The 22,779-nt window shown below is 58.1% G+C and overlaps 1 protein-coding gene across 5 annotated transcripts in view; it reads right to left on the bottom strand.

Moving 5' to 3' along the window:
- The window catches only part of CASKIN2 (CASK interacting protein 2), a 34,029-nt gene extending 11,250 nt beyond the window's left edge, over positions 1-22,779 (bottom strand). For 2 of the 5 annotated variants that reach the window (XM_039716226.1, XM_039716229.1), the window contains exons 1-3: positions 22,499-22,777; positions 19,736-20,442; positions 1,737-1,788 (exon numbers count right to left, since the gene is read on the bottom strand). In XM_039716226.1, the coding sequence (XP_039572160.1) occupies positions 1,737-1,788; positions 19,736-19,829 (146 nt within the window). In that variant the 5' untranslated portion in view covers positions 19,830-20,442; positions 22,499-22,777. Of the gene's footprint in view, positions 1-1,736; positions 1,789-1,871; positions 1,891-19,735; positions 20,443-22,498 lie in introns of those variants that run through there. The other 3 variants (XM_039716225.1, XM_039716227.1, XM_039716228.1) reach the window with 3 other exon arrangements.

Raw genomic sequence — 22,779 nt, 5'->3', positions numbered from 1 at the left:
CTGCCTTGGCGCAACTTGAGACTGTGTCCTCTTGTTCTATCTGCTGTTGCCACAACACACTGTGTACCATGGGAAACCCCAGTGAGAGGAGCCCCTCGCTCCATGCCCTCTGTTGGGGGAAACAGGCAGGATGAAGGAGATGCACCACCCCTCTCCACGGAGCAGCCAGGCAGCCACAACGCTGCTCACAGCATCCTGCAAACACATCAGCCCTGTGGCCACTCCTGCCCCCTCTGCCAGCTGCCCCCTCCCCATGCCAGCAGGGCTGCCAGGAGCCCATGGCAGAGCGTGGGAGGCCGCTGGTAATGAAAGAGCCCAGTGTCTTGGGGCTGTGAAAGGGGCCTGTCTGCCTGGCACTCCCCCGAGCCGTCACGTGAAGGGCCAAGGCCAAGAGAGGGGTCCCTGTGCCACTGGGGATTAGCCCGTGAGCCACTCCAAGGGACATGGGGGGCTCCTGACAGCACCAGCAAGGGGCTCCAATGGGCTCTGCAGCGTCCAAACTCAATGCCAGGGACACAGCTCGTCCAGCATGATCTGCATCCCCAAATCCCTGTGCAAGTCTCAACATTGCAGGAGGGACACTAACCCCAGCAGAGAGGGCTGCTCCTTTCTCCAGTACACCCACCGTGTCCCTGAGCCACAGCAAAACCTCTGCTTCAAAGTCTGCATGTGGAAGGGTACAAAATCCCCCTGACCCAACCCTGTGGGGTCCCACTCTGTCCTGGGGTGGCTGCACAAACCCACATTTGCCCACTCCATCCTCTCCAAGCCCTGAGCAAGATGATGCCAAGGACACCACCAGCACCATGGCTCTCCCAGGACACACACTGCCATCCCCATGCTTGTGTCTCACCTCCCCATAATCCCCTTCCTGTGTACCAGCAAAACCCAACACCCTGCCCATGTCCCTTGGGCAGGGAACAAACCCTTTACCCCAATTCCCACCATCAGCCTCCTGGAGCTGCCCAAGCACAAACCCTGTGCCCTATCAGAATCAGATCATTGCTTCTATTATTAAATTCTTTTTCTATTAAGCTCCATCTGTACAGTATTATTTAAGATGGAGCCATCCTGCACGTTCCCAACCCCCCACTGGCCTGTTAGGACTCATCATGGACACCTCTTCCTACAGAGCCCTCCAAAAGAAAACATGTAGAAATTAGGTACAACAACAGCACATAAAAACAATGTTAATGACTGACAGGTCAGAGTTAATTCAATAAGAATAACATACTTATTTATTTTATGAGCCTTGTGGTTTCTTTAACTCTCAGTACTCAGTTTATTAAGTACTTGGATTTTGGAAGTGATGAGCTACACAAATATGCTGTGGTCACTGGGCAACCTCATATTATCTTTCTCTAACTCCCCCCAAAACAATGGGATTTTGCTTTTGGGATATTAAACAGAGGCATGAGCACGTGCAGCCACTGAGGCTGGCCAGGTGCTCCTCTGGGCTTCAACCAGGGGGACACAGGGCACTGGCTGGACACGCTGCCATCCCTATTCAACCCCATCCCCACAGAGGGGCACACAGAAGGGATTTATGAAGGATTTTCAGGAGGGATTGAGCATCGCCCTTAGTTTAGATCCAGGCAGGCTCTGGGATGTTAATGTGTTCTCCAGCTCCCCTGGAAAACTGTGTGATACCCAGAGCTGCAGGACTGACTGGGGAGAGGAGCCCCCAGCCCCGCGGGCTGGCAGCAGCACCCAGCACCCTCCAGGGGAGCACTCACCCATCTGCATCCTGGTAGTTCACATTCAGGCGCTTGGCAGATCCCAGGAGCTCTGCAGAGACAAGAGGTGAAGGTCAGGGCAGGAGGCAGAGCCTGCAGGCCCCCAGATGATCCCTGTCCCACAGCCAGACCCACCTCCCAGCGCGCAGAACAGCGCCTGGCCCATCCCGGGGCTCTCTCTGCTCTCCTCTGCCTCCACTTTCACCTCCACGAACCCTCAGAGGGCTGGCCCAGCTCGAGCTTAGCACTTTCCTCCCTCGATCTCTCCTGCCCTATCCATGTGTGCCCCCGGGATGGGTCAGACCCCACAGCTCCTGCCACCCTGGCTTGGCAGAACAGCGAGCACTTCCCTCCCCTTTATAGGCACTGACACACCAAAACTGCTGAGTGGGGCCATTCTACCCCCCACTCGCTCCCTGTGCCCGCCACTGCCACTGAGGCCTGGCCCACAGACCACATGGCTGGCATTTTTATGGCCAGGGCAGAGGCTGAAGCTTTCAGCTGTGAATGCAAGGACTGTGCTACCTTGGATATCCCCATTCCCCTGCCCAGCCCTCCCTCCCCTGCAGGGACCCAAGGATTGTGCCACCTTGGCCATCCTATCCCTCTGCCCATACCTCCCTCTCCTTCAGGGACCACTGGGCAGCAGAGGATGCTCAGCCCACCCTCAGCACAGCCTCACACACACCCCCAGTTCAGCCCCAGCTCCCTGCTCCTTCCCGCAATTAATTCGAATGGATTCCTTCCTCCCACACAGAGAGGACATTTTATTCTTCACCGAGGGGTTGAGAGCGGATTAACATCTCTGGAATTCATCCGCTAAGTCAAAAGGGAAAGAAAGGGGAAGGTATGTGGGGGGCCAAGAAATACCACCACTCCTCCTCTGCCTTTCCAGGCAGCCCCATCGCCGAGCCAGGGAGGATTAAATGCTTTGAATGGTTTCTGTGCTTTTTCCTACAGAAAATCAAAGTCTGAGTGCCAGGCTCTGAGCCTGGGGTGAAACAGCTGCTCAAACCCCACTTGGCTGTGGGGGGTCTTGGGGAAGGAGCCCTCTTCCTCGCAGCCAGGTAGATCTCTGGGGCTGAAGATTCCTCTCCTTCTCCTCCTCAATTCCCTTCTCTTCTCTCTCTCTCCCAAGGTCTCTGCCCACCTTGCATGGCAGATCCCATAAGCCATACTGGGCTGTGTGACTCCTCTGCTGGAAAAGAAAAGCTGAAGGGGGCCTGGCTCATTCATCATGCAAATGGATAATTAAAGGAAACCAAGGACCGGGGTGTTCATTACTGCAATTTACAGTGTTTTGTAAACAGCCTAATTAACACAAAATGGGCTTGGAGTGGCTGCTGGTGAAGGACTCGTGACTCCTCACCACAGCTGAGGGGATCAGGACAGGATCACCCTAATTACCTCTTCCAGGGACTGTTTGTTTTTGAGCCTCAGCCACCAATCCAAGAGACCTTCCCAAAGGAACTGGCTCCCAAAGCCATCACTCAGCAGAGCTCTCACTTCTCCCTCCCAGCCCCAAGAGCTCAGGACATGGGGTCTTCATCAAGGACCTCAGCATCCAGGAAAAAATAACATTTCACTTGTAAAATTGGTCACTTCTGGTCCAAGTCCTGGAGAACCATAACCACTGGGATTGCTCCCACCATCTGCAGCTGAAAACTGCCACTGGAAAAGGGTTGGGAAAGGAAGGAAAAAGAAGGGGAGGAAGAGGGGTCCTTACTCAGGGCAGGAGGGGCAGACCCTCAATGATGACCATGAGAAGTGCAATGCTGGGAAAAGAGATGGGCTGGATGGAGATGCCCAGTGAGCACCAGCACCTCCAAAAGAGGCAGAAACATCCCACAGCCCCTGGCTGGTCCTGGAGTTGAACAACACCCACTGTTTGAAGAAGGACAGTTCACCCAAAAATCCTACCCCTAACCCCACCTCCAAGGGGACTGAGCTGGCCAGTGGGGTCCAGTAAGCAGATTGTCCCAGGACATGATGGGTGTTCCCACCTCCAAGGGGACTGAGCTGGCCAGTGGGGTCCAGTAAGCAGGGCTGGGATTGTCCCAGGACACGGTGGGTGTCCCAGGCAGCTGTCAGCACCCACATCTCCCTGAGCAACATTCCTCAAATTCGTTCTCTGCTCCAGCAGCCCAGCCAGGCCAGGACCACACGGACATGGTGCGGGTGGCTGAGAAAGCTGCAGGTCACAAATAGCAGAGCCAGGAGCAGCATTCCCTTTGGGGGTATTCCTAAATGCTTGGATCCACCTTGGGCAGAGATGAAAAGCATCCCTGGTTTGCAGCTAGGTAAATTGCTCCTTGGAGAGCTGGAGAGTTTGCAGCAAGGCTGGAAGGTGAAGTGTGAGTGGGAAAGTGTCTTGGCACCCCAGCATAAAAGCACGGGAGAGGAATGGAGGGGAAGCAGAGCACAGCCAGGCAACTGGGACCCCTCCACCAGTGCCATCCTGCTGCACAGCCTCAAACTCCAGGGACCTGGCGACAGGAAGGCAGCTGATGGGACATCTCCCTGCATTCCCCTTCCTCATTCCATCCATGTGCTCCTTTTGACCAATTCCCCGGGTTTTCCCCACATTGCTTCAGCCCCTTGGTTCTCTCTCCCCATTTGTGCCCAGGCTGCCCATCCTTTTCCACACAGATGTTCTGGAGCTCAGCAGAGGCTGGGCCAAGCTGCTCCCAATCCCACAGCCCTCCCACACTGGCCAGGGCTGCAGGGGGGCTGCAGAGCGGGGCTGGGAAAGGGCTGCAGGGTAAATCCAGCCACAGCACTGGGATGGCGTGGCCAGATCCTTCCCAGCCACATCATCACCCCCCCTGGTTGGCACTGGGGCAGGGGCACTCTCAGGCCTGACCCGCAACCCCCATTCCCCACCAGGAGCACACTCATATCCTGGGAGAACGAACCCAGAACATGGACCCAGCGCTGAAACACAAGACACCCTGAAGGTGTTGTTTATTTCCAGGGAAAACCCAGCTTGGTGCACCCCAAGGGTTAACCCCAGCCGCGGGTTCCCCCAGCGCGACCCCCGTGAGGGGTCCCGCCAGGCTCCCCGCCCGGCCCGCCGCGCTCCCCGCCGCCTGCCCGGACAAGGCGAGGCTCCGCAGCGCAGGGCCGGGCCTCAGCGAGGCCTCGAGGGAGCCGGCGAGCTTCTGTGCGGCGTCTGGCTGCCAAGCGGCAGCGGGAAGCACCTCCGGAACGCTCCGGCAAATTGCTTACAAATGTCGGGCCGGCCGCCGGCCGTGGCGAAGGCAGCGCGGCCGCCCAGCACCAGACGGGGCCGGGACCCTCAGCCCTGGCACAGCCTGGCTCCGGCCCTTGGCCTCTGGATCCGCGCTGAGGCACAGCCCCGCACGGCACATTCCCTTCGCCTGTGCCTCAGTTTCCCCGCGGGATGCACTCCTGTGGCAGGGATGCCAGGCTGGGCTGCTCGTGGGTGCGGGGGGCACCAGGGGAGCGGCCGGCCGGCGCGGGCACCTCACCCGCCGCGCTGGCAGCCGGCCCGGCACAAACCCGTATTTACCCCCCCGGGGCACTCGCCTGGCGCCGGCTGTGCCGGCTGAGTGGAGCCAGGCAAGCCCTCGCCCGGCCCAGCTCCCCTGTGCCAGCGGACCGGGCACCCTGAGTCACCCGCTGCCCTCCGACGGGGAGCTCGCTGCTGCGGGGACACCCGTGAGCTTCACCCCGAGCTCCTAGAGACCGACACAACCCCTCCGGAGCGCTCCTTGGGAAGCGGTGACACGTGCTCGCCTGGGTTTGGCTGGGGAAGGAAATGCCCGAATGTCCTGTGGAGTCCTGCCCTTTGGAGGCTCCTGCCCGGCTCTCACACGGCAGTCAGGCTCCAGAAGGAAGGTTTCCGTGCTGTGAACCCCTGCCGGTTTTGTCCAGCAGCCACAGCAGAGCTCCACCACTTGCAAGGCTTTGTTGCTGATCATGACAACACACAAATCTGTAACTGGAGATCCACCTTCTTGCCAGAAAAAACAACCCTTTCTGCTGGTCCTGTGTCACAGACTCTCATCCCATCCTCTCGTCCTGGGAAATCACATCCCCACACTGCTGGCTGCAAGTATCCCTGTGCTGCAGGTCCGAGCATCCCAGTCTCATGAACATCCCTGTACTGCTAACCACAGCATCAACCCTGAGTGTCCCTGTACCATGAGCATCCCTGAACATCCAGTCCTGAGCACCCCTACACTGCTTGCTACAAGTACCCTGCATGCAGGAAAGCCCTGCAAGGGCACTGCAGGAACACCATTCTGCTTCCCTGGGCAGTGGGAGAGGGACAGTGTGCTTTGAACACCAAATACATGCACATACCCTCTTGGGAAAATGGAATCCACCTGGGGACTGTCACCAGGTAAGCCAATAAACGAGCTGGAGGAGCTAATCAGCTGCTATCCTGCAGAGCAGCAGCCGTCTCCAATGGCAGTGGCAACCTCTGGAGCTGGAGGCGGAGGTGGCAGGAGGTGGCAGCTTCACCCAACCTGCCCTGTGCTGGCCCGGGGTGGCCCTGCCTCAGCACACAATGGGTTCATGCCAGGGCTCAGGACAGACTCACCATCTTGGCCAAAACCAAGACCCAAAGAGGTGACGTCCATCCCTCTTCCGCAGGAATCACCCTTCCCTGTCACCTCTCTGTCCACAGGCATGTCTGCTGTGGCCACCCACAGCCGGCTCCTCCCGGCGCAGCCTCCCAGCAGCCTGGCTGCTTCAGCAGCAGTTTCCCAATACATTCAGGAGATTCTTCGATAGGGAAGGAGCTCAGCCACAGAGATGTTAAGAAATTCAACCAAAGCTGCCCAGCCAGCTCAGAACAGAGGCTGGGAGAGAGCCAAGGGCTCCTGAACCCAGCTCTCTACTACAGCCACCAGCTGCACCCCAAACACTGAGCCCAGTGCTGTGCCCAGCTCCCCTAATTCCTCCGTGGTGATGGTCGGTGAATCTGGCTGAGCACCCATCCCTGTGCCCAAATGCCATGGCTGTCCAAATGCCTCAGGTGTCCAAAGCCCAGGGGTGCCTTGCTGCCCACAAAGAGCCTGTGCCAGGTTTGAGGCTCTGCAGCATCACTGAGGATGGGCTCTCCACCAAGGCTGACAAACAGGCCCCTTGCCAAGCCAGGCACTGTGGGGTTGGTGTGACTGGGGCAAAGCCACTGGGTTAACTGGCAGGGATGTGGAGGCTGCAATCAAGGAGGTGGAATCCCATCAGCAGAGGGCAAATGGCAGTGATGTGAGAGCAGCTGGGAGCCCCTTACTGACCCTACACCAACATTTGGCAACTACTCAAGAGTAACTGGCATTTTCACCCCTTGAGAAACCTACCAAGCCCAGGACCAGACCAGGGCCCTGCCTGCTCTGAGATTGCACAGACTGCAGGATGGCTGTCACACCAAGCCCTGCTCCTGGTTTCAGCAGCCTGGAATAACCCCAGCAAGTGCAATAACCTTCTAGGAGCTGAGCTCTGGACAGTTTCTCACAACATCCTGAGGTTGGACACAGCATCCCTGTGCTAGGAGTATCCCTGCACCTAATGCTCATTTCTAACCTCAACACAAGTCACCATTTTTACCCCTGGCTGGAGCCCCAAATCTTAGGGCTTACAGCCACGCAGAGCCCAAGCTGTTCCTGTCACCAACTTGTCTCTGCTGATGGCATGTCAGAGTCTCCTCTGGCAGCTTGGCCTCCTTCCTTCTTTGAGCAGTACTGTCCTGCAACAGGTTCAGATACGATGGTGGATGATAGTGAAGGCAGGTGATGGCAAAGGCAGGGGAGTTTGAGAGGTTGAGGGATCTGCTTTCCATCCTGGGCTGGGCTGGAGGCCCACCACAGGCAAAGAGGGATAGGGCAACAGGACCATGGAGTCAACTGGGAGCCTTTTTCCTTCTTTAGAGAAGGCTGGGAATATTTTTTCCAGGGTAAATCAGGCTTTTAAGGTTTTTTTAAGAGGCTGGCAGCAGGTGAGACATTGGGCAGCATCCCCACACAGCACAGACATTGATTACTCACTCCCAGCCCAGCTACTCCAGGACCCCCATCCAAACCCCCAATTCCCCCTTGCTGCTTCCCCTCACATGCAAAGCAGGAAAAAACAGGCAGTTTGTTCAAAGTGAAGGCTCCCAGAACAATGAAAGGAAAAGCAGAATCGGAAACCCTGTCTCCATCCACACAGCTGGGAAGAAGGTGCAGCTCTCAGCTCTCGACCCCAAGGTTTGATGGCCACAGGGGACAGAGGGGACAAACGCCAAGCAGGTAAAAGAGCATCACAGGAATCCTTTGGGGCTGGATTGAACCCTTGCAAAAGCCAAACACATACTCCTGCTCTGAGTTTCAGAAGGAATTCAGATGGGGTGAGATGGATGGTGCTTGCTCCTCTTCTCCACAATAATTTGTGAGTTTAGAGTGGCTGCCTACCCCCAAGTGATGCAGCCCAGCCCAGCTCCCCTGGCCAGGAGAAGCGGTAACACCCCTTCAACACAGAGCTGAAATTGCATCCCCCAGCCCCATCCAGGATGGAAACAGCTGGGAAAGGCTTCGGGTGGGGGAAGGCAGGCGGCTCCTTCGGAGATACAAGGGCTCCTTTCCCAGCTGGCCGGGGAAACGCGTTACCGGGAGGTGAAGTCACCGTTCCTGCTGGGACCTGGCTATTCCGCTCTCCAGGATATGAACTCAGAGGAGCTGTATTTGCCCAGGGAAGAGGTGGAGCCTTTTCCATTTCCCCCATCCTTCCGAAAGGACAGGACGCCTCCTGAGCGGGAAGAGATGGGCCGATAGCGGTGGGGGCCAACGGCCAAGTGCCAGCACTGCCTGAACCTGCAGCAGGCACACCATGGGGCCAACATGGACAGGGACACGGGGACCAGCAGAGCATCAGCTCCAGCATTAACAATGCACCTTAGCTCATGTCCAGCTGGTTCCCTGGAAGCCAAGGAAGGGCTATCTCAGATACCCTGGCAAAGAGGCTGCACCTACAGACACTCTGAGTGTTGTCATAATGCCTTACCCAGTAAATGGTGCATTAACATAATCTGTGGTGGATGTGCCACAGATTGACAAGGGCAGAAATAACACAAAAAGGACTTAGAGAGATTAAGAGAACAAACCCAGGCAGATTCAACCTGGGAAAAATGCAGATTGCAGCATCTGGGGGAGAAATAATCCAACCGGCAGCAGGTCAATGGGAGGAAGAAAGAGAGGAAGCAGGATGTGGGGGGACGGTGAGAGGAGCAGTGTGAGCGTGGGCACAGAGGGACCTGCTGGTCAGGAAAGCAACCTCGGCAGCCTGCGTGGGGGGATGCTGCTTCCCAGGGTACCATCTCTCACCATGTATTCTGGGGTCCCATTGTCCCATTGTCCATCACATACCCAGGCTGTGAACATGAGAGAGGCTCATTGGGGGGACGGTGAGAGGAGCAGTGTGAGCGTGGGCACAGAGGGACCTGCTGGTCAGGAAAGCAACCTCGGCAGCCTGCGTGGGGGGATGCTGCTTCCCAGGGTACCATCTCCCACCATGTATTCTGGGGTCCCATTGTCCATCACATACCCAGGGCTGTGAACATGAGAGAGGCTCACAGGGAACATGAGAGGTGAGTGACAGGAGCCAGCAGTGAAGGGCTGGCCTTGCATGGGAAGATTAGGGCAGGTCAGTAAGTCTGGATTAGCTGAGCAACAGTTAATTAGGGAGGGCGAGCAGGGACGCAGCAACCCACCTACACCTGGAGGGGTTTGACGCTCCAGAGCAGCACGTACCTATTTATTTTATGGTTCTAACAATGAGCCCCAGATAAAAATTAGAGCAGCCAACAGTGGCCAGCAAAACCCTGTGGGCTCAAGGGAGCGAAACAAGGATCCAAGGATCCAAGGATCCAAGTTTGGAGGTTGCAGCAACCATGCAGCTTCCAGGGGAAGCAGGGCAAGGCTGAGGCTGGAGGACTGGGCTGCCACAGCCCTATGGCACCATGCTGCCATCAGTGCCAGCCCCGTGCCCGCACATGGCAGCTTGGCACCCAGGAGCTGCTCCAGCCGGTGGAGCCAGTACTCAAAGCACACAGCGATGCGGAGGCTGGAAATCCTGTGACATCCTCCTCCTTTGGCCCCAGGGAAGCTGCCGTGCACCTGGAGCGGCTGTCCCCACCCTGGCTGCGCTAATCTGGGCAAGGCACACACAGGATGGGAGGGGAGGCAGCGGGAGGTGAAGCTGTTCGCTCGAGGTCACCCAGAAGGTCGATGGTTCAAGTGCCGTCACTCCTTCCCAAGGCTGCGACACGGCTGGGAACTGAATTTTACTCAAAACTCCCCCCTCGCCAGCAGCCCGTGGGCAATCAGCTGTCGGCAGCCCGGGACCAACCTCAGACGGCTGCTGGCGGCCAGTTTGGAGTCACACGGTTAAAAATACCTTGCGGATGCCTTTCCTCAACTCTGACCCTGCGAGCCGCTGCTGCCGCCAGCCCCGCTCAGGGACGTGCCGCGGGGTCCCCTGGGACAGGCACAGCCTGGGCTGTGCAGGGACATGGCAGCTGCTGCCTGGGAACTGGGTTTTCCTAAGAACCAAGGATTTCCACTTCTGGAGGGCTGCTGAGTATATTCTCTATGGCCAAACTGAAATAAGGGGCTCAGCTTCCTAAAGCTTCCTTCCAGCAAGTGATGCCTGCACTGTCCAGCTCCCTGTGAACTGCAGCCTGGATTTCAGCAGCTTCAGCAAAATGTCTCCTTCCCTCTGGGACAGAGCAAAAATGTGGCCTCTGGTTCCTGCGAGTCTCAAGGGATGCTGGTTGAGTGACTGCCCCTGCAGATTCCATGGTGCTGCAGCCATTTGTGGCATCTGCATTGGGAAAGAGCGTAAGGATCTCACTCAGCAGTGGCCACTCAGCTCCCAAGCCATGATGGATGGGAGGCATCCCTCTCCAAATCCCTCCTCCAGTGATGGTGAGGGCACACAGGGCACCTTGCTGTTCCCTTCCCTGTGCAAAGGTCACCTGCCAAAACTCATGAGAACTGACTGGCTGCTCCATGCTGCTGGCAAGTGGGAATGGGAGAGGGATGGGTCCATCACTAGCAGGCACAGGCCAAGCTCTCTCCAGTCTGGGACAAGCAAGCTTAGAGAGATGGTCCTATTGCCACTCTCTCCCTTACCTCCCAAGGCAGGGAAAAGTGCTGTCCTTTTAACAGCATCCCGTGGCATGGTGTTGTCCATGCCCAGAGTGAGAGCTTCTTTCCCAGATGGATCAGACCCTCTGACTGCCTGCCTGCATTTCTGGCTGGACCCTTCCAAAGTGGGAGAAGCCATCGCCAAAATCTTGCCCCCTGCCTTAGCTGGATTGGGATATTTTCATGCAGCTGTGGCAGTGAAGGATTTGCCTGGGATCCTGGTCTACCACGGGGCTCCATCTGCAGTGGACAGGAGAGGGACATGACAGCTACATGACCAGGATGTCCTGCACCACCCTGCATGTCCCCACATGGAAGCAGCAATCACTTAGCAGTTAGGGACAGTTTGTGTCCTGGGGAGAAGCATCACCCTGTTCTGGAAGCAGGAACCCGCCCCAGGACCCCACACCCACCCTCCCACCCCTCTGGGGCCCTTGGTGACTGCTGAGTTATTCTGGGCACTGCGTGCCTGACCCCCTCCCCTCATCCCAGCTGCTCCAGGGCCGGCAGGGAGGGCAGCGGGTTCCTCCCATTGCCCGGCCCGGACGCCAGAGCCGGGCAGCAGCTGCTTGGGGACCAGCTGGGGACAAAGGCAACACAGAGCAGCCCCATCCCCCCATATACCTTGGAAGGGACAAGGGCTGAGTTAGTTACAGCAAGGTCAAAGGCATCACAATACAACTCCAATAGAAAAGAAGGAGCTGGATCTGAGGAATCACAATGCAACTCAAACAGAAAAGGAGCTGCATCTGAAGACCCCCAGTCCACGGGGTGAGCTCTGGTCAGCAGCTCCCCATAAAGGGATCAGAAAGGGTTTGGGAACAGTACATCAACACCTCCCACCCCCAAAGAACAGGCCCACCTCAGCACCAGAGGTAAACAGAGGCACAGGCAACATCCTTGGCTCCTTGTCAGACCAATGTCATGCCCAGCTTCCCACAGGGGCTCCACTGCCCACAGGGACCACCTGCCAGGTCAGCCCCCTCCACCCCAGCCCTGCCTGGGCGCTCCCCACACCCCACCCCGATGGAGCAGCGGTGGGACACAAGCCAAGGCCTGCCTGCTCCCTGGACCCCTGCCGGGAACCCGATCTGTTTACGCCTTCCTAGCACGGCGGGTGCGTGTCGGGAACGGCCCCGGCAAGCCCGACTTGGCGGCGCAGGCAGGACGTGGGAGCAAGCCCTGAAACCCCACCTGCTGCCCCGCAGCATCCCAGGGCGGGTCTGGGGAGAACGTGGAGGAGCACAGGGTAAAATGGGACCCTCCTGCCTCCATCTGCTCCTTTTTGTAGGAAAAGGCACCACTGCTTGCTCTGTGCCACCCCTCCTGTGGCATCCAATGCCCCCTACCCTGGCCATGAGACCATGGCGGGTTGCTCCATCCCCAGGCTTGGCAGGGAACAGCTTTCTGAGCAGTGGCAATCCGTCTGGGAAAGCACTGGGAGAGCCAACTAGCCCTGGGAGCCTCATCCCTTCCTGGAAAACGAGGCAGTGTTTTTGCAAACACAGCCAGCAACATGTGTGGGCACAGGGGGCTGATGGCCACACGCTGGTCCCTGTTCCAGGGTCTGGGCTGTACCCAGCTGGTTCTGAGAAGAGGCACCCACCTGCACTGCTCCTGGGAGTAGATGCTCATCCAGGACTGCTCACCTGGTGTGAATTCAGTCTCACAAAGCCACAGGCATTTGGAGCAGGCTGCAGTGGGACAGAGTCATGACTTTAGGGACTCGGAGCAGGACACTTGCTCATCCACACCTAGTTTGGGTTGAAAGGAACAGAGAAGCAGCTCCAGGATACCCATGTGCTGCTAAATATAACTAATGGGACAGATGCTCCAAGACAGGGAGTTGCCTGCACCTTGACACTGTTGAGCAGGAAACTGAGGGCTCTCCCAATGCTTAACTAGCTCTTGAGGTTTGGAGACACAGAGCAGGGTCAGAGGCAGAACCTCATTCTGTGCAGGAACCTCCTTCCCTCTAAGGAGTGTCTCCCTTCTTTTTAAGCCAGCAGGATTAGCAGGTACTGATTCAGGGAAGCCAGGAGGGCTCATGAAGCCCTTCCCATCTGTGTCAGCCCCACAAAACCAAACCAGAGCTGCTTCAGACCAATCAGAGCAGCCTGGGTTGCAGCCCAGAGCAATCCCTGGACCATGGCTGTGCTGGACACCACACTGCTGGCCCGAGTGACCGTGTCCCCATGTTTCCTGTGTAGGCAATGATTAGCCACCAGGAAGGACTCTGGCCCTCTTTGGAGGCCACTGAGACCAGTGGTTCACACGTGGCCTTGCCATGGTAGGGACACATGCCAGATCCCTGAGGGGCTGCACAGGCTGTGAGCTGGGTGTCCTGCCCAGGGAGAGAGGACACCCATGGAAGGGGAAGATTGGTGGGGCTCCCAATCCCCAGTCTCCATACTGCTATTTGCATCCAGTTCACCTCCAGCTGGAAACCCCCTTCAGGCTTATCCACGCCTGTCCTGGCAAAGAAACAAAGCAATGCCCCACAAGGGGCTGCTGGAGGGGAAGAGTGAGGCAGGCAGCCCCTGGGATAGATGTCCTATGGGTGCAAGAGGCACCTGCAGAGTGGGTGACAGAGCCTGAGCCAACCTCGCTGCTGGGGACACCTCAGTGACAGGCACCAGATGTCCTTGCCACGCTCGCCAACTCCCTTCCAAGCAGACAGGGCCTTACACAACCAGCCGTGCCCAGCATTACGAAACCCCAGGAGTTTTCACCCCTCCCAGCGCAGCCGCCCACCTCAGGCGGCCGAGCCAGAGCCAGCTCCTGGGATGGCACCGGGGAGGACGGGCAGGGGTCTGGGCATGGCAGCAGTGCTGGGGGCTGTGCTCCCTGCACAGCCTTGGCCGGGCCCGCGGGGAGCGGCGCTGGCAGCGCTTGGCGGAAGCGCAGCCGGACGTGTTGCACCAGGCCTGGGAGGCTGCAGGAGCTGCATACCTGCCTCACGCAGGCTCCCCCTGCTCCCTTATCTCACCCATCACAGCCCTGCTCCCTGCTTGCAGCTCCGGCCTTTCTCCCTGGGGTTGCAAACGGCTCGGGGTGGCTGTGCACCTACCCTGGGCAGCATCCCGCAGGAGCGAGGGATGGGCCAGAGTATCCAGCCCTTCCTTCCCTGGGAGGGTAGAGATCATACCAACAGAGCCATTTCCAAGCAGTTTGGGCATCTCCAGACAGGTCTGTGACTCACCATGACACCTCGGCAAGGCTTGGGTGATATTACAGCCCCAAGGTTCAAACAGATCCCTCCCTCTCCATCCCAGGCACGATTTTTTTGGGGAAGCCAGGATGGGATTTAGGGGGAGCCAGAATGCTTGCAGCTCCTCCCCACCCTCTCACTCAGCCGGGAAAAAAAAAAAGGTGGTTTATTGTTATTTAGTTTCTTGCCCCTTTCATACTCCTTTGCCGGAGTTTTTGCCAGCGGCAGGCCCCGGGTCTGGCGGGGATCCAGGACAGCCGAGGCGCTTTTAAAAACAAAGCAGGGCGCGTGCATGCACACATACACGCACGGCATCCAACCCCGCTTTTAACTCTTGCCGGAGCAATGCTGGTGGAAGCATCCATTTCCAGCAGGAAACCATCTTACATGCAGTCCATCACCACTGAGATCCAACAATTCACCTCCCACTTTCCCAGAAAAACCTCTTTGTGGCACTGGGATCCTGACAGAGAGGTGGCAGAAAGTGATGCTGGTCATTTTCGTGGTCCACCAACTCCCTCCTGGAACCAGCCAAGCCAGAGGATGGAATGCTGGTGCTGGCAGTGTCCTTGCCACGTCCCCTTCTCTGCAGCCCAGGGGAGCACTGTCCCGGTTACCGTGCCCGTGTGCTGCTGGCAGCCGGGCACACGGTGTCCCAGGGCTCAGGGCTGCCCTCCCTGTCTGCCTTCGAGCTGTTGTCATCTGAATTATCATGTGTTTCTGGGTCAGACAGGCAAAACGGCCTCTGCAGCCCTTGGAAAGGGGCAGCTGAGCCCCCCGGTCTGGGCTGAGTCACCAGGAAATGCCCAAGGGATGGAAATTCCCCTCCTGTCCCAAACGTCAGCCTCCTGCCTGACAATGGGGATGGCTGCCAGCCTGGCTCCATCCATGGCCCTAAGAGACCTCCACATTTCCAGGAGTTCCCATATTCCTTGCATACCCCAGTGCTGTCTGGCCATCTCCAAAGGATGGCAGAATGGCCTGGAGCAGGCTCAAAAGTCTCCACATTCATCACCTTCCCCAGAAGGGTTAGCCTGGTTTTCCCCTCACTCTTTTGCAGAGACAAGAAAAAGTCAGCTGCAGTGGCCCAGGCTGACAGCAGGGACCACAGGCTGCCTGCCAATGGGTGTCCAAAGGCTGAGGACAGAAATACAGACCTGGGACAGGGGGAGATGTGGAGCTGTGAACACAGGGAAATGGGGTGCAGAGGGGCAGGGGCTGGGCCAGCCAATGGCCAGCACAGGCTCCTCCATCTCCCTGTGTGATACCATTTGCTTGTGCCTTATCTCCTGCACTGGCACAGCGACTCTTTCCCTGGCTCCAGGCACTCCAGTGGCAGCCGGGCCCCTTTCCAAACACAACACCCGTTGGAGCCCAGCTTTGGAAACCAACTGTCCCTTCACTCCTTCCACTGCCTGTGTGGGGCTTTTCCTTCCCAGCTAGAGAGGTGGGAACACCAGGATGTGGATGGAAAAACCCACCCAGCAAACATCAGGCTACCAGAGGAGAACCCCCCTCTTCCAGGGAGGTCGGGAGGCACAGGAGGAAGAAGAAAGGATTGTCCCCACCTTGCCATGGAGCTGCAGCCCCACCACCATCCAGCCCCATGGCTGCTGCACTCTCCAGAGCCTTTGAAGGCTCTTTTCTCCCGCTCCCACCGCAGGCTGGCTCAGGAGCAGGTCTGGGCTTGCTGTGGGGTGGTGGGGTCCCCGGCACAAGGCCACGGCCAGCCCGGCTCCCCAGGCACGGCGCCTCGCCCCGCTCCTGGCTCAGTCCCGGAGGAAGAGGGAGTTTTGCCCGTTTCGGCAGAGTTTCTCAGCGTCTCTCCGCAGGCGTGCCCACAGCCTTTCCAAGTCAGAGCGCGGCTGCGGAGCCGGTCCAGCCCGTCAGACCTACAGCATGCGGGGAGAGGAGGGGAGGACACAGCCAAGGACGCTTTGGGAACTCGTCCTCACAACTTGGGCTTCAGGGGATGTGGCCAGAGCCACACTTGTGCTCGGTGGCAGGGCTGGGTCCAGCCGCCTGCACTGCCCAGGGCAGGAGTGGAGCAGGAAAGGTGCCCAGGCACCCCTGCCACCAGGGAAAGCCATCAGGTGTAACAGAGCCTGACACGATAAGGATCCTGCCCAAGGCCAGTCTGAGCTTTGCCCTCCAGCCAGACCAGGAATAGCACCTGGAGTACCCGAGGGTTTGGAACAAGCCTCGCTCAGTAGCAGCAGCAAAGAGGAGGATAGAGGGTAGTCCTCCTCTGTAAGGGGGGATGGCACACTGGGTTTGCTGCCTGGCACAAAGGCACATCCAACACCATTACAAAATAACTCCCAGATTGCAAAAAAGGAGCAACTTCTTCCCCAAACAACTACAGACCTGCTGCTGTTGGGAGAAGCAGGATTCCCAGCAGGTCATAAAAGGAGGGCGGATGTTTCTGCAGGACACAGAGCGCCGGTGGCAAATGCTAACAAATCACAGGAGAGATATTAAACCTCATGCTTTGAGGCTTAAGCTGATACAGCTACTAGGGATTAGGAGGAAATTCAAGGGGGAGAGAAGGAGTGAGTTATCCCACATCTGCCTGCTACAGTCTCACAGCACGCGGAGCAACATTGCCTTTCTCCTGCCAAACTGGATGGTGGCAGCAGCATCTGAGGGCTGGCACAGCTCTTGAGAAAACCTTAACATGCTTTGTGCTGCTGGGGCACAGTGGTGAGAGGCTCCAACACAGGCGTGGAGATAAAGCCAAGACCCCTCCGCAAGCTTTGCTAGCATTTAACGACTTGCTAGGTCATGGCCCAAACACAGCCATGTCCCATGAGCCCACCCCAGTCCTTAATATTTAAAGTCTGGAAAGCACCAACATGGCTGGTGAAATGGGGCAAGTGGCTGACTGAACCTCCTCAAGGCAGCAGCTGAACCCCAGCAGGGCTTTGCTCCCTCTCCTTGAGAGTTTCACACCAGTTTGCTCAGCTGCTGCCCTTTCTTTGTACTTTGCATGCGTTTAAACAAAAACCTTCACCACTCCCTTGAGGAAGGCAAACAGTGAGTCCAGCTTCCATCACCTTTCACAGCTCCTCCAGCCCCCCGCTATCACAGGGGCTCCCCCTCTCCCAGCATCACCCTGGCATCCCCCCATCCCCTGTCCCTGGATCCTGCATTCAGGGATGGGGACACCCAAACTTTGCCGGGCTCTGTCCAGCTCCAGAAGCTGTTGCCCCAGTGATCCCTGGCCAGGGGGGCTCTGCCTCTCACCTCCCCCGGGAGCCCCAACCCCTTGATGCTGGCCCTGGCCGGGCCAACTGGTGCATTGTTGGCGAGGGCAGCAGCCCAGGGACGTGATTGATCGCGGGGGAGAGAGGCCAAAGCCGTGATGGGTCGTTTAACAATTTCAATTAAACTCTGCAACGCTCCCGAGGCAGAGGGGAGGGGAGAGGGAGAAGGAAAATAAAAAGAGGGATGTTTCCATTGCCAGGGAACCTCAGCAAAGCATGGCTGGAGCAGATCAGCTCTCCCAGACCAGAACCCCCTCCCTGGCTGCAGGAGTGACCACGGTGTCGCGCCGACATCCCCTTCCCGCGGGCAGGACAACTGCCCTTGCCTGCCCTTTCCCTCCTGGCTCCTGCCCCCAAAAATCTTGTCCCTGCCTGCCCCACCACCTTGGAATGAGAGGTGCTGTGACCCACTTGTGCGGCGGCGCTTGCGCGGGGAGGAGGCTGCGCACGGAGAATATTAAACGTGTCCCTGAAGTTCCCGCTGCCGGGACTGGCGCTTGGATTTTGCTTACGTGCGGTGACTTTTTTAGGCACAGGAAGCCCCAGAGGGCTGATCACAGCGATCGAGCTCCCAATCCACTGAGACAGCAGAAGGACTCTTAGAGGGATTTAAAAAAATATATAATAAAATAAAAATAAAAATCAGCATCTCAGCCTGTCATATGGAAAAGGCACTTTAATGAGGAGCAAAGGCAGCAAATGCTTGGCTCGCATGGCATCGGTGAGAAGAGGGCAAGGGAACCATAAGGGACGGGGAGCAGTGGTGCCCTCCATGCTAGGGATGAGCCTCCAGGACCAGGCAAGCCCCACAGCAGGTCAAGCACAGGAGCTCCACTGAAGGCTTGCAGCAGTGGCCTTAGAGGGGTCAGGGTTTTTGGCCCCTCCTTATAAAGGAATAAAATGGAAATATGCCGAGGGAGCTGCTGATGCTGCTGCACGGGGGAGTTAAACACACATGTTCACGTGGGTGCCCCACGGCTGCAGGGAGGGGAAGACTCCAGAGAGAAAACAGACAGGATTGAACGGTGAGAGTTACTGGAGGGTACAGGAGAAAACAAGTGTGACTTCACCCCTCTGGGTGTGCAGGAGGAGGAGAGCCATGAGCACCCCAGCCTGCACACACTGCCTGGCCATGGGACACCAGCTTAGGGCATGGGGCTGCATAAGCCACACTCATGTCCTGATGTTATTTATTGCCTTGGGGGTGTCCTTCAACCCATCCACATGGACAGATTGCTCTTGTTCAGCTCAGGGATCCTGTACAAGCACAGACCCTGAGCAGCAGAGGCAATGGCACCCAGTACCTTCACCCAGGGAAGGAGCACCAGATCCCCCTGTTCTGCAGAGGAGGGGCCTTCCAGCCTTCTGAAAGCCCAGCAGTTGAGATTTGCAAAGTTCTGGCCCAGTCAAAGCTTTCCAGTAGATGACCCAGGGGAGCTGATCCCCTCCTCACGTTTATAATCCTCAGCCTCACTCGGGTTTCTCCACACCAGTCTTCCGCTCTGAGCTGCTCCTAAGAAGCCTTAAAGCTTCTCCTGCCTGAGTTTCCTCTCTCTCTCCTCCAAGCAGCTTATTCCCCTTCAGCTTTCCCACCCACCCCCATGAGACCCCCCATGATGAGCAGTCCTGGCAGAGGTATCCACACTCCCACAGCCTGGGCAGCTAGGGTGCACCTTCCCCCAGCCAGACATGGCATCCAGAGCCCTTTTATTTACTTTTCCCAGTTTCCTTCTCTTGGTTTGTCAGGAAAAACAACCAGGAGCTCAGCTCCATACACGGGCTCCGTGGCACTGGCCACGATCTCATCTACCTTTCCACCCTCCCCTTCTCCTCCAGACACCATGCAGCATCTGCAGCACCCCGGTGCCCTTGGGGACCCCCCCGAGCCCTCTGTTCACTCCAAGCTCTGCTTGCTGCTGACCTTTCTGAGAGCACAAGCAAGAAAACAGCCCTGCTGAAGGGTTAAACATTACCAGACTGAAATTCAAGGCTTGACGATTGGTTCCAGTCGACTGGCTGGGATGATAATTTTTCACAAGATAAACACGGCTGGGAGTGAGCAGCAACCGCTAAAGACCCTTTGTAGCAGCGTCCCCCCCAAAGTGGTTCACTTCCCCCCACCACGGCTGCTTCCCTTCATCCATCCCTACTCAGTGGCCCCTGGCCCCGAGCCCAAGGGGAACCCCAGCTCAGCTGCAGGATTGCTTACAGCCCAGTCATTCATCCGCACGGGCTGTGCTTGCACTCCCGCCTCCAGCCGCAGCATAACTCGTGTGCCGGGGGTCAGAGCCAGCACTTGCACCCCGGGACTGGCAGGAGTGCCAAGCCAGGGGGAGGGAGCCCACGGCTCTCTGCCCAGGTACTCACTGCTCTTGGACGCCTTGATCTTGGCCACCAGTTTCTGCACGCCAGGTACGTCCCCGTTCTTCACGGCCTGGATCAGCTCCTGCTCACGCCCCATCGCAGGCAGGTGGGAGCAGTGGCAATGTAGAAACCCTCAGATCCCAGAGGTTTATAAAGCCATGGGAATAAGCCCCTAATTCCTCAAAACACACTTTGATGAGAGATGAAATCCAGGAAGAAAGACACTTTACAATCCCACAGGGCATAAAAACCAGAAGGAAGAAGTCTTTCTGTTAAGGGTAGAAGTCCCTTTCTGCATCAGGAGCAGCAGGACCCAGATGGGGTTTGGTTGGAGAACATACAATCAGTTAAAACAAAAATTACTTCAGTGCTCGGGGACAGGCTCCCAGCAGCACCAGAGCTCTGTGAGACAAAGCCAAGCAGCTCAGGGCAGGGTGTCCAGCGCAGGCAGCATTGGGATGCCCTCAGCCTCTCACAGCATTCCTGGAGCCAGAGGTGGTGTGCTTTGCTCCCTTCAGCAGGCTCTGCTGCGTTGACGAGTCCCTAATTCATCCCAAAGGGATTACGGGCTCGTTGCCATCTGGAAGTTATAGATCCTCCCTCTCTGGTGCTCATTAGCCCCTTGGTTTCGGCATTCCTCTCGGTGACGGCGCTGGAGGCACGCTGGGGAGCCCCGTGCACGGCCGAGCCCCGGCACGGCAGCCCGGGACCTGCGGAGGGAAGAGCAGAGTCAGCCCCCAAAGGCCATTTACCTCCCGGCTCCGTCGCGACAGCTTTTGTATCCGTGCTGAAGAACGAATACTTTGACTATATTTAGTCCTGGAGGGACTTGGCTCATCCCTATATTAAATGGAGAGGGAAGAACCTGTGAAGGAAACCTCCCGAGGGTGCTGTCCCCGGAGTGGGACAGGGCACAGCTCCTTCCCTGCCCTCCCAGGGCCAGACACACCACGTCCTCCCAGAGGGCAGCACAAAGGGCTTGGGGCACACGACGTCTCCCCCTCTCCTTTCCCAGTGGCAGCACACAAGGAATGGAGCTGGGAAGGTTTAGCCAAAGCTCTCTGCAGCCCATGGGAGTGGGTCAGCCTGCCTCACACTCTTCTCCTCCTGTGCAAGGATAAACCCTCACCCTCCCAACCTCCCGGGATGCTCAATGCCCTGCGACCCGAGACACTTCTTCACAGTTCAGGAGCTCTCTCTGGCCCCAGAGAGGAGCTGGGTGTAATTCAGCAAGACAACTGTGCTCAGAACAGCATCAAGGCCATATCCTGGCCAGCCAGGGTACCCTGGAGAGGGCATGGGGTCCTGCAGAAGCACTACACACGTCCCAGCCTGTGCTCCCACACTGCACCCGGGCTGCCCAAACTGTGTGGCAAGAAAATCCCTCCTAGTTCAGGGCCGTGCATCTGGCAGGCTGCTCCGACAGCGGGGAGGAGCGTGCGTGCAGGAGAGCAGGGAGCACACACCGTGCCAGCTGCAAGGCTACTGCCAGATCACCCCACAACTTCCCTTCTGCCCATCCAGACGGCATCAGAACCAGCTGATGGCTCAGTGGAGTCTCCCTTCCTAGAGTGCTCGCCCTCCAGTTTATGTAACAGCGGGTGTTGCTTCCTCCGAGCAATCGAGGTCACTGTTCGGAGCATGGAAAGCACAGGCGAGACAAGGCAACAATGACAGGTCCTGGTGGGGTGGCGGCAAAACCAGAAGGAGAATCCCATGGCATACACTGCTCAGCCGGGAGCTGCAGCTCCCCATAAACCTCATGGCTTCCCCGCGTTCCTGCAGGGTGCAGCAGCACAGGGCAGATGAAAAGATGATCCTCGGGTACTGGCTTAGCTTCTGGGACAAGGGGGTGTGTGATTCCCACACCAGGCTGGGGGGTTCTCCCCCCACCCACAGCTCATTTAGCTGATGAATCCCTCAGCACTGAAGCTGCCCATCGGGGTCAGCTGTCACCTCCCCTTGTCCTGGGGCACCTCCACAACCTTATCTACCTTACAACAAAGTTTCAGCCACTTGACTCAGACTAACCTCTCGTTGCAAACAAATCCCCTCCCGAAACCTCCTGTGCCTCACCGTCTCCAGAACTATTTCGTTTAACCCTGTGCACTGCATCCAACTCTGCGCTGCTCCTCAAGAGCGCTCACAAGAAGCGAACGCGAGGCGGTGAGACGACTTTGTATTTGAAAAGTCTGCCCGCTCTCTTGGAAAACGGCCCCGGTGCTGCCGCCTGGGCTCGCGGAACACGCGGGGCTCAGCGGGCAGCTCGGAGGGACCGAGAGCTCCGAGTGCCGACCTGCTCCTCCTCAGCCTCCCCGGAGAGGAGCAGCCAAGGTAAAATGCGAGAAACGCTCCAAGCTGGAAAAGCAACAGCAAAACATCCCTCCCACACGAGCAGAGCGGAGCCTCCAGCCCAGGAATCCACCTGGAGAACCAAAGTATCCCAAACATTCCCGCAGCCAACGGCAGCGCCGGGGGGGAAAAGGAGGGAGAAGAAGGGGGGGAAAAAACCCCAAACAAACCCAAACCAGTTACGTAAGTGGCGGAGGAAAGATGCAAAGGAGCTGCAAGCACCCAGCCGGGTCCCGAGGGGCGCTGGGGGCAGCTCGGCTCCCCCGGGAGGCTCCAGCCCCGCTCGCTGCGGCCGCGCCCGGGCCCCCCTCGCGACCCCCGGGCGGGGCGGCTCCTTCCTCCGGGATCTCTGCCCCCACCGAGGCGAGCCGTTCCGCGGCTCCTGGGGCGAGTTGCTCCGCCGGCCCCACTCACCTGGCGGCGTTCCCAGCCCGCCGCACCGGGGCGAACCGAACCGACGGCACCGGACCGGACCCGCCCGCGCCGTGCGGAGCCGCTCCGGATCGCGGCGCACCGAGCAGTGCCGAGCCCAGCCCAGCCCAGCTCAGCCCAGCCCGGCTCGGCACGGCCCGGCCGCAACTTCTCGAGCCGCGCGGAGCGGGAGCGGGGCCGGTACCGGAGCGCAGCCGCGGGTCCCGGCTCGCAGGCGGCGCGGCACTCGGCAAAGTCCCGCTCGGGCCGGCCCCGTCCCGGCA

Source organism: Passer montanus, unplaced genomic scaffold, assembly GCF_014805655.1.
Source record: "Passer montanus isolate IOZ18808 unplaced genomic scaffold, ASM1480565v1 scaffold35, whole genome shotgun sequence".
Lineage (NCBI taxonomy): Eukaryota > Metazoa > Chordata > Aves > Passeriformes > Passeridae > Passer > Passer montanus.
This window is presented reverse-complemented; position numbering and strand designations above follow the sequence as displayed.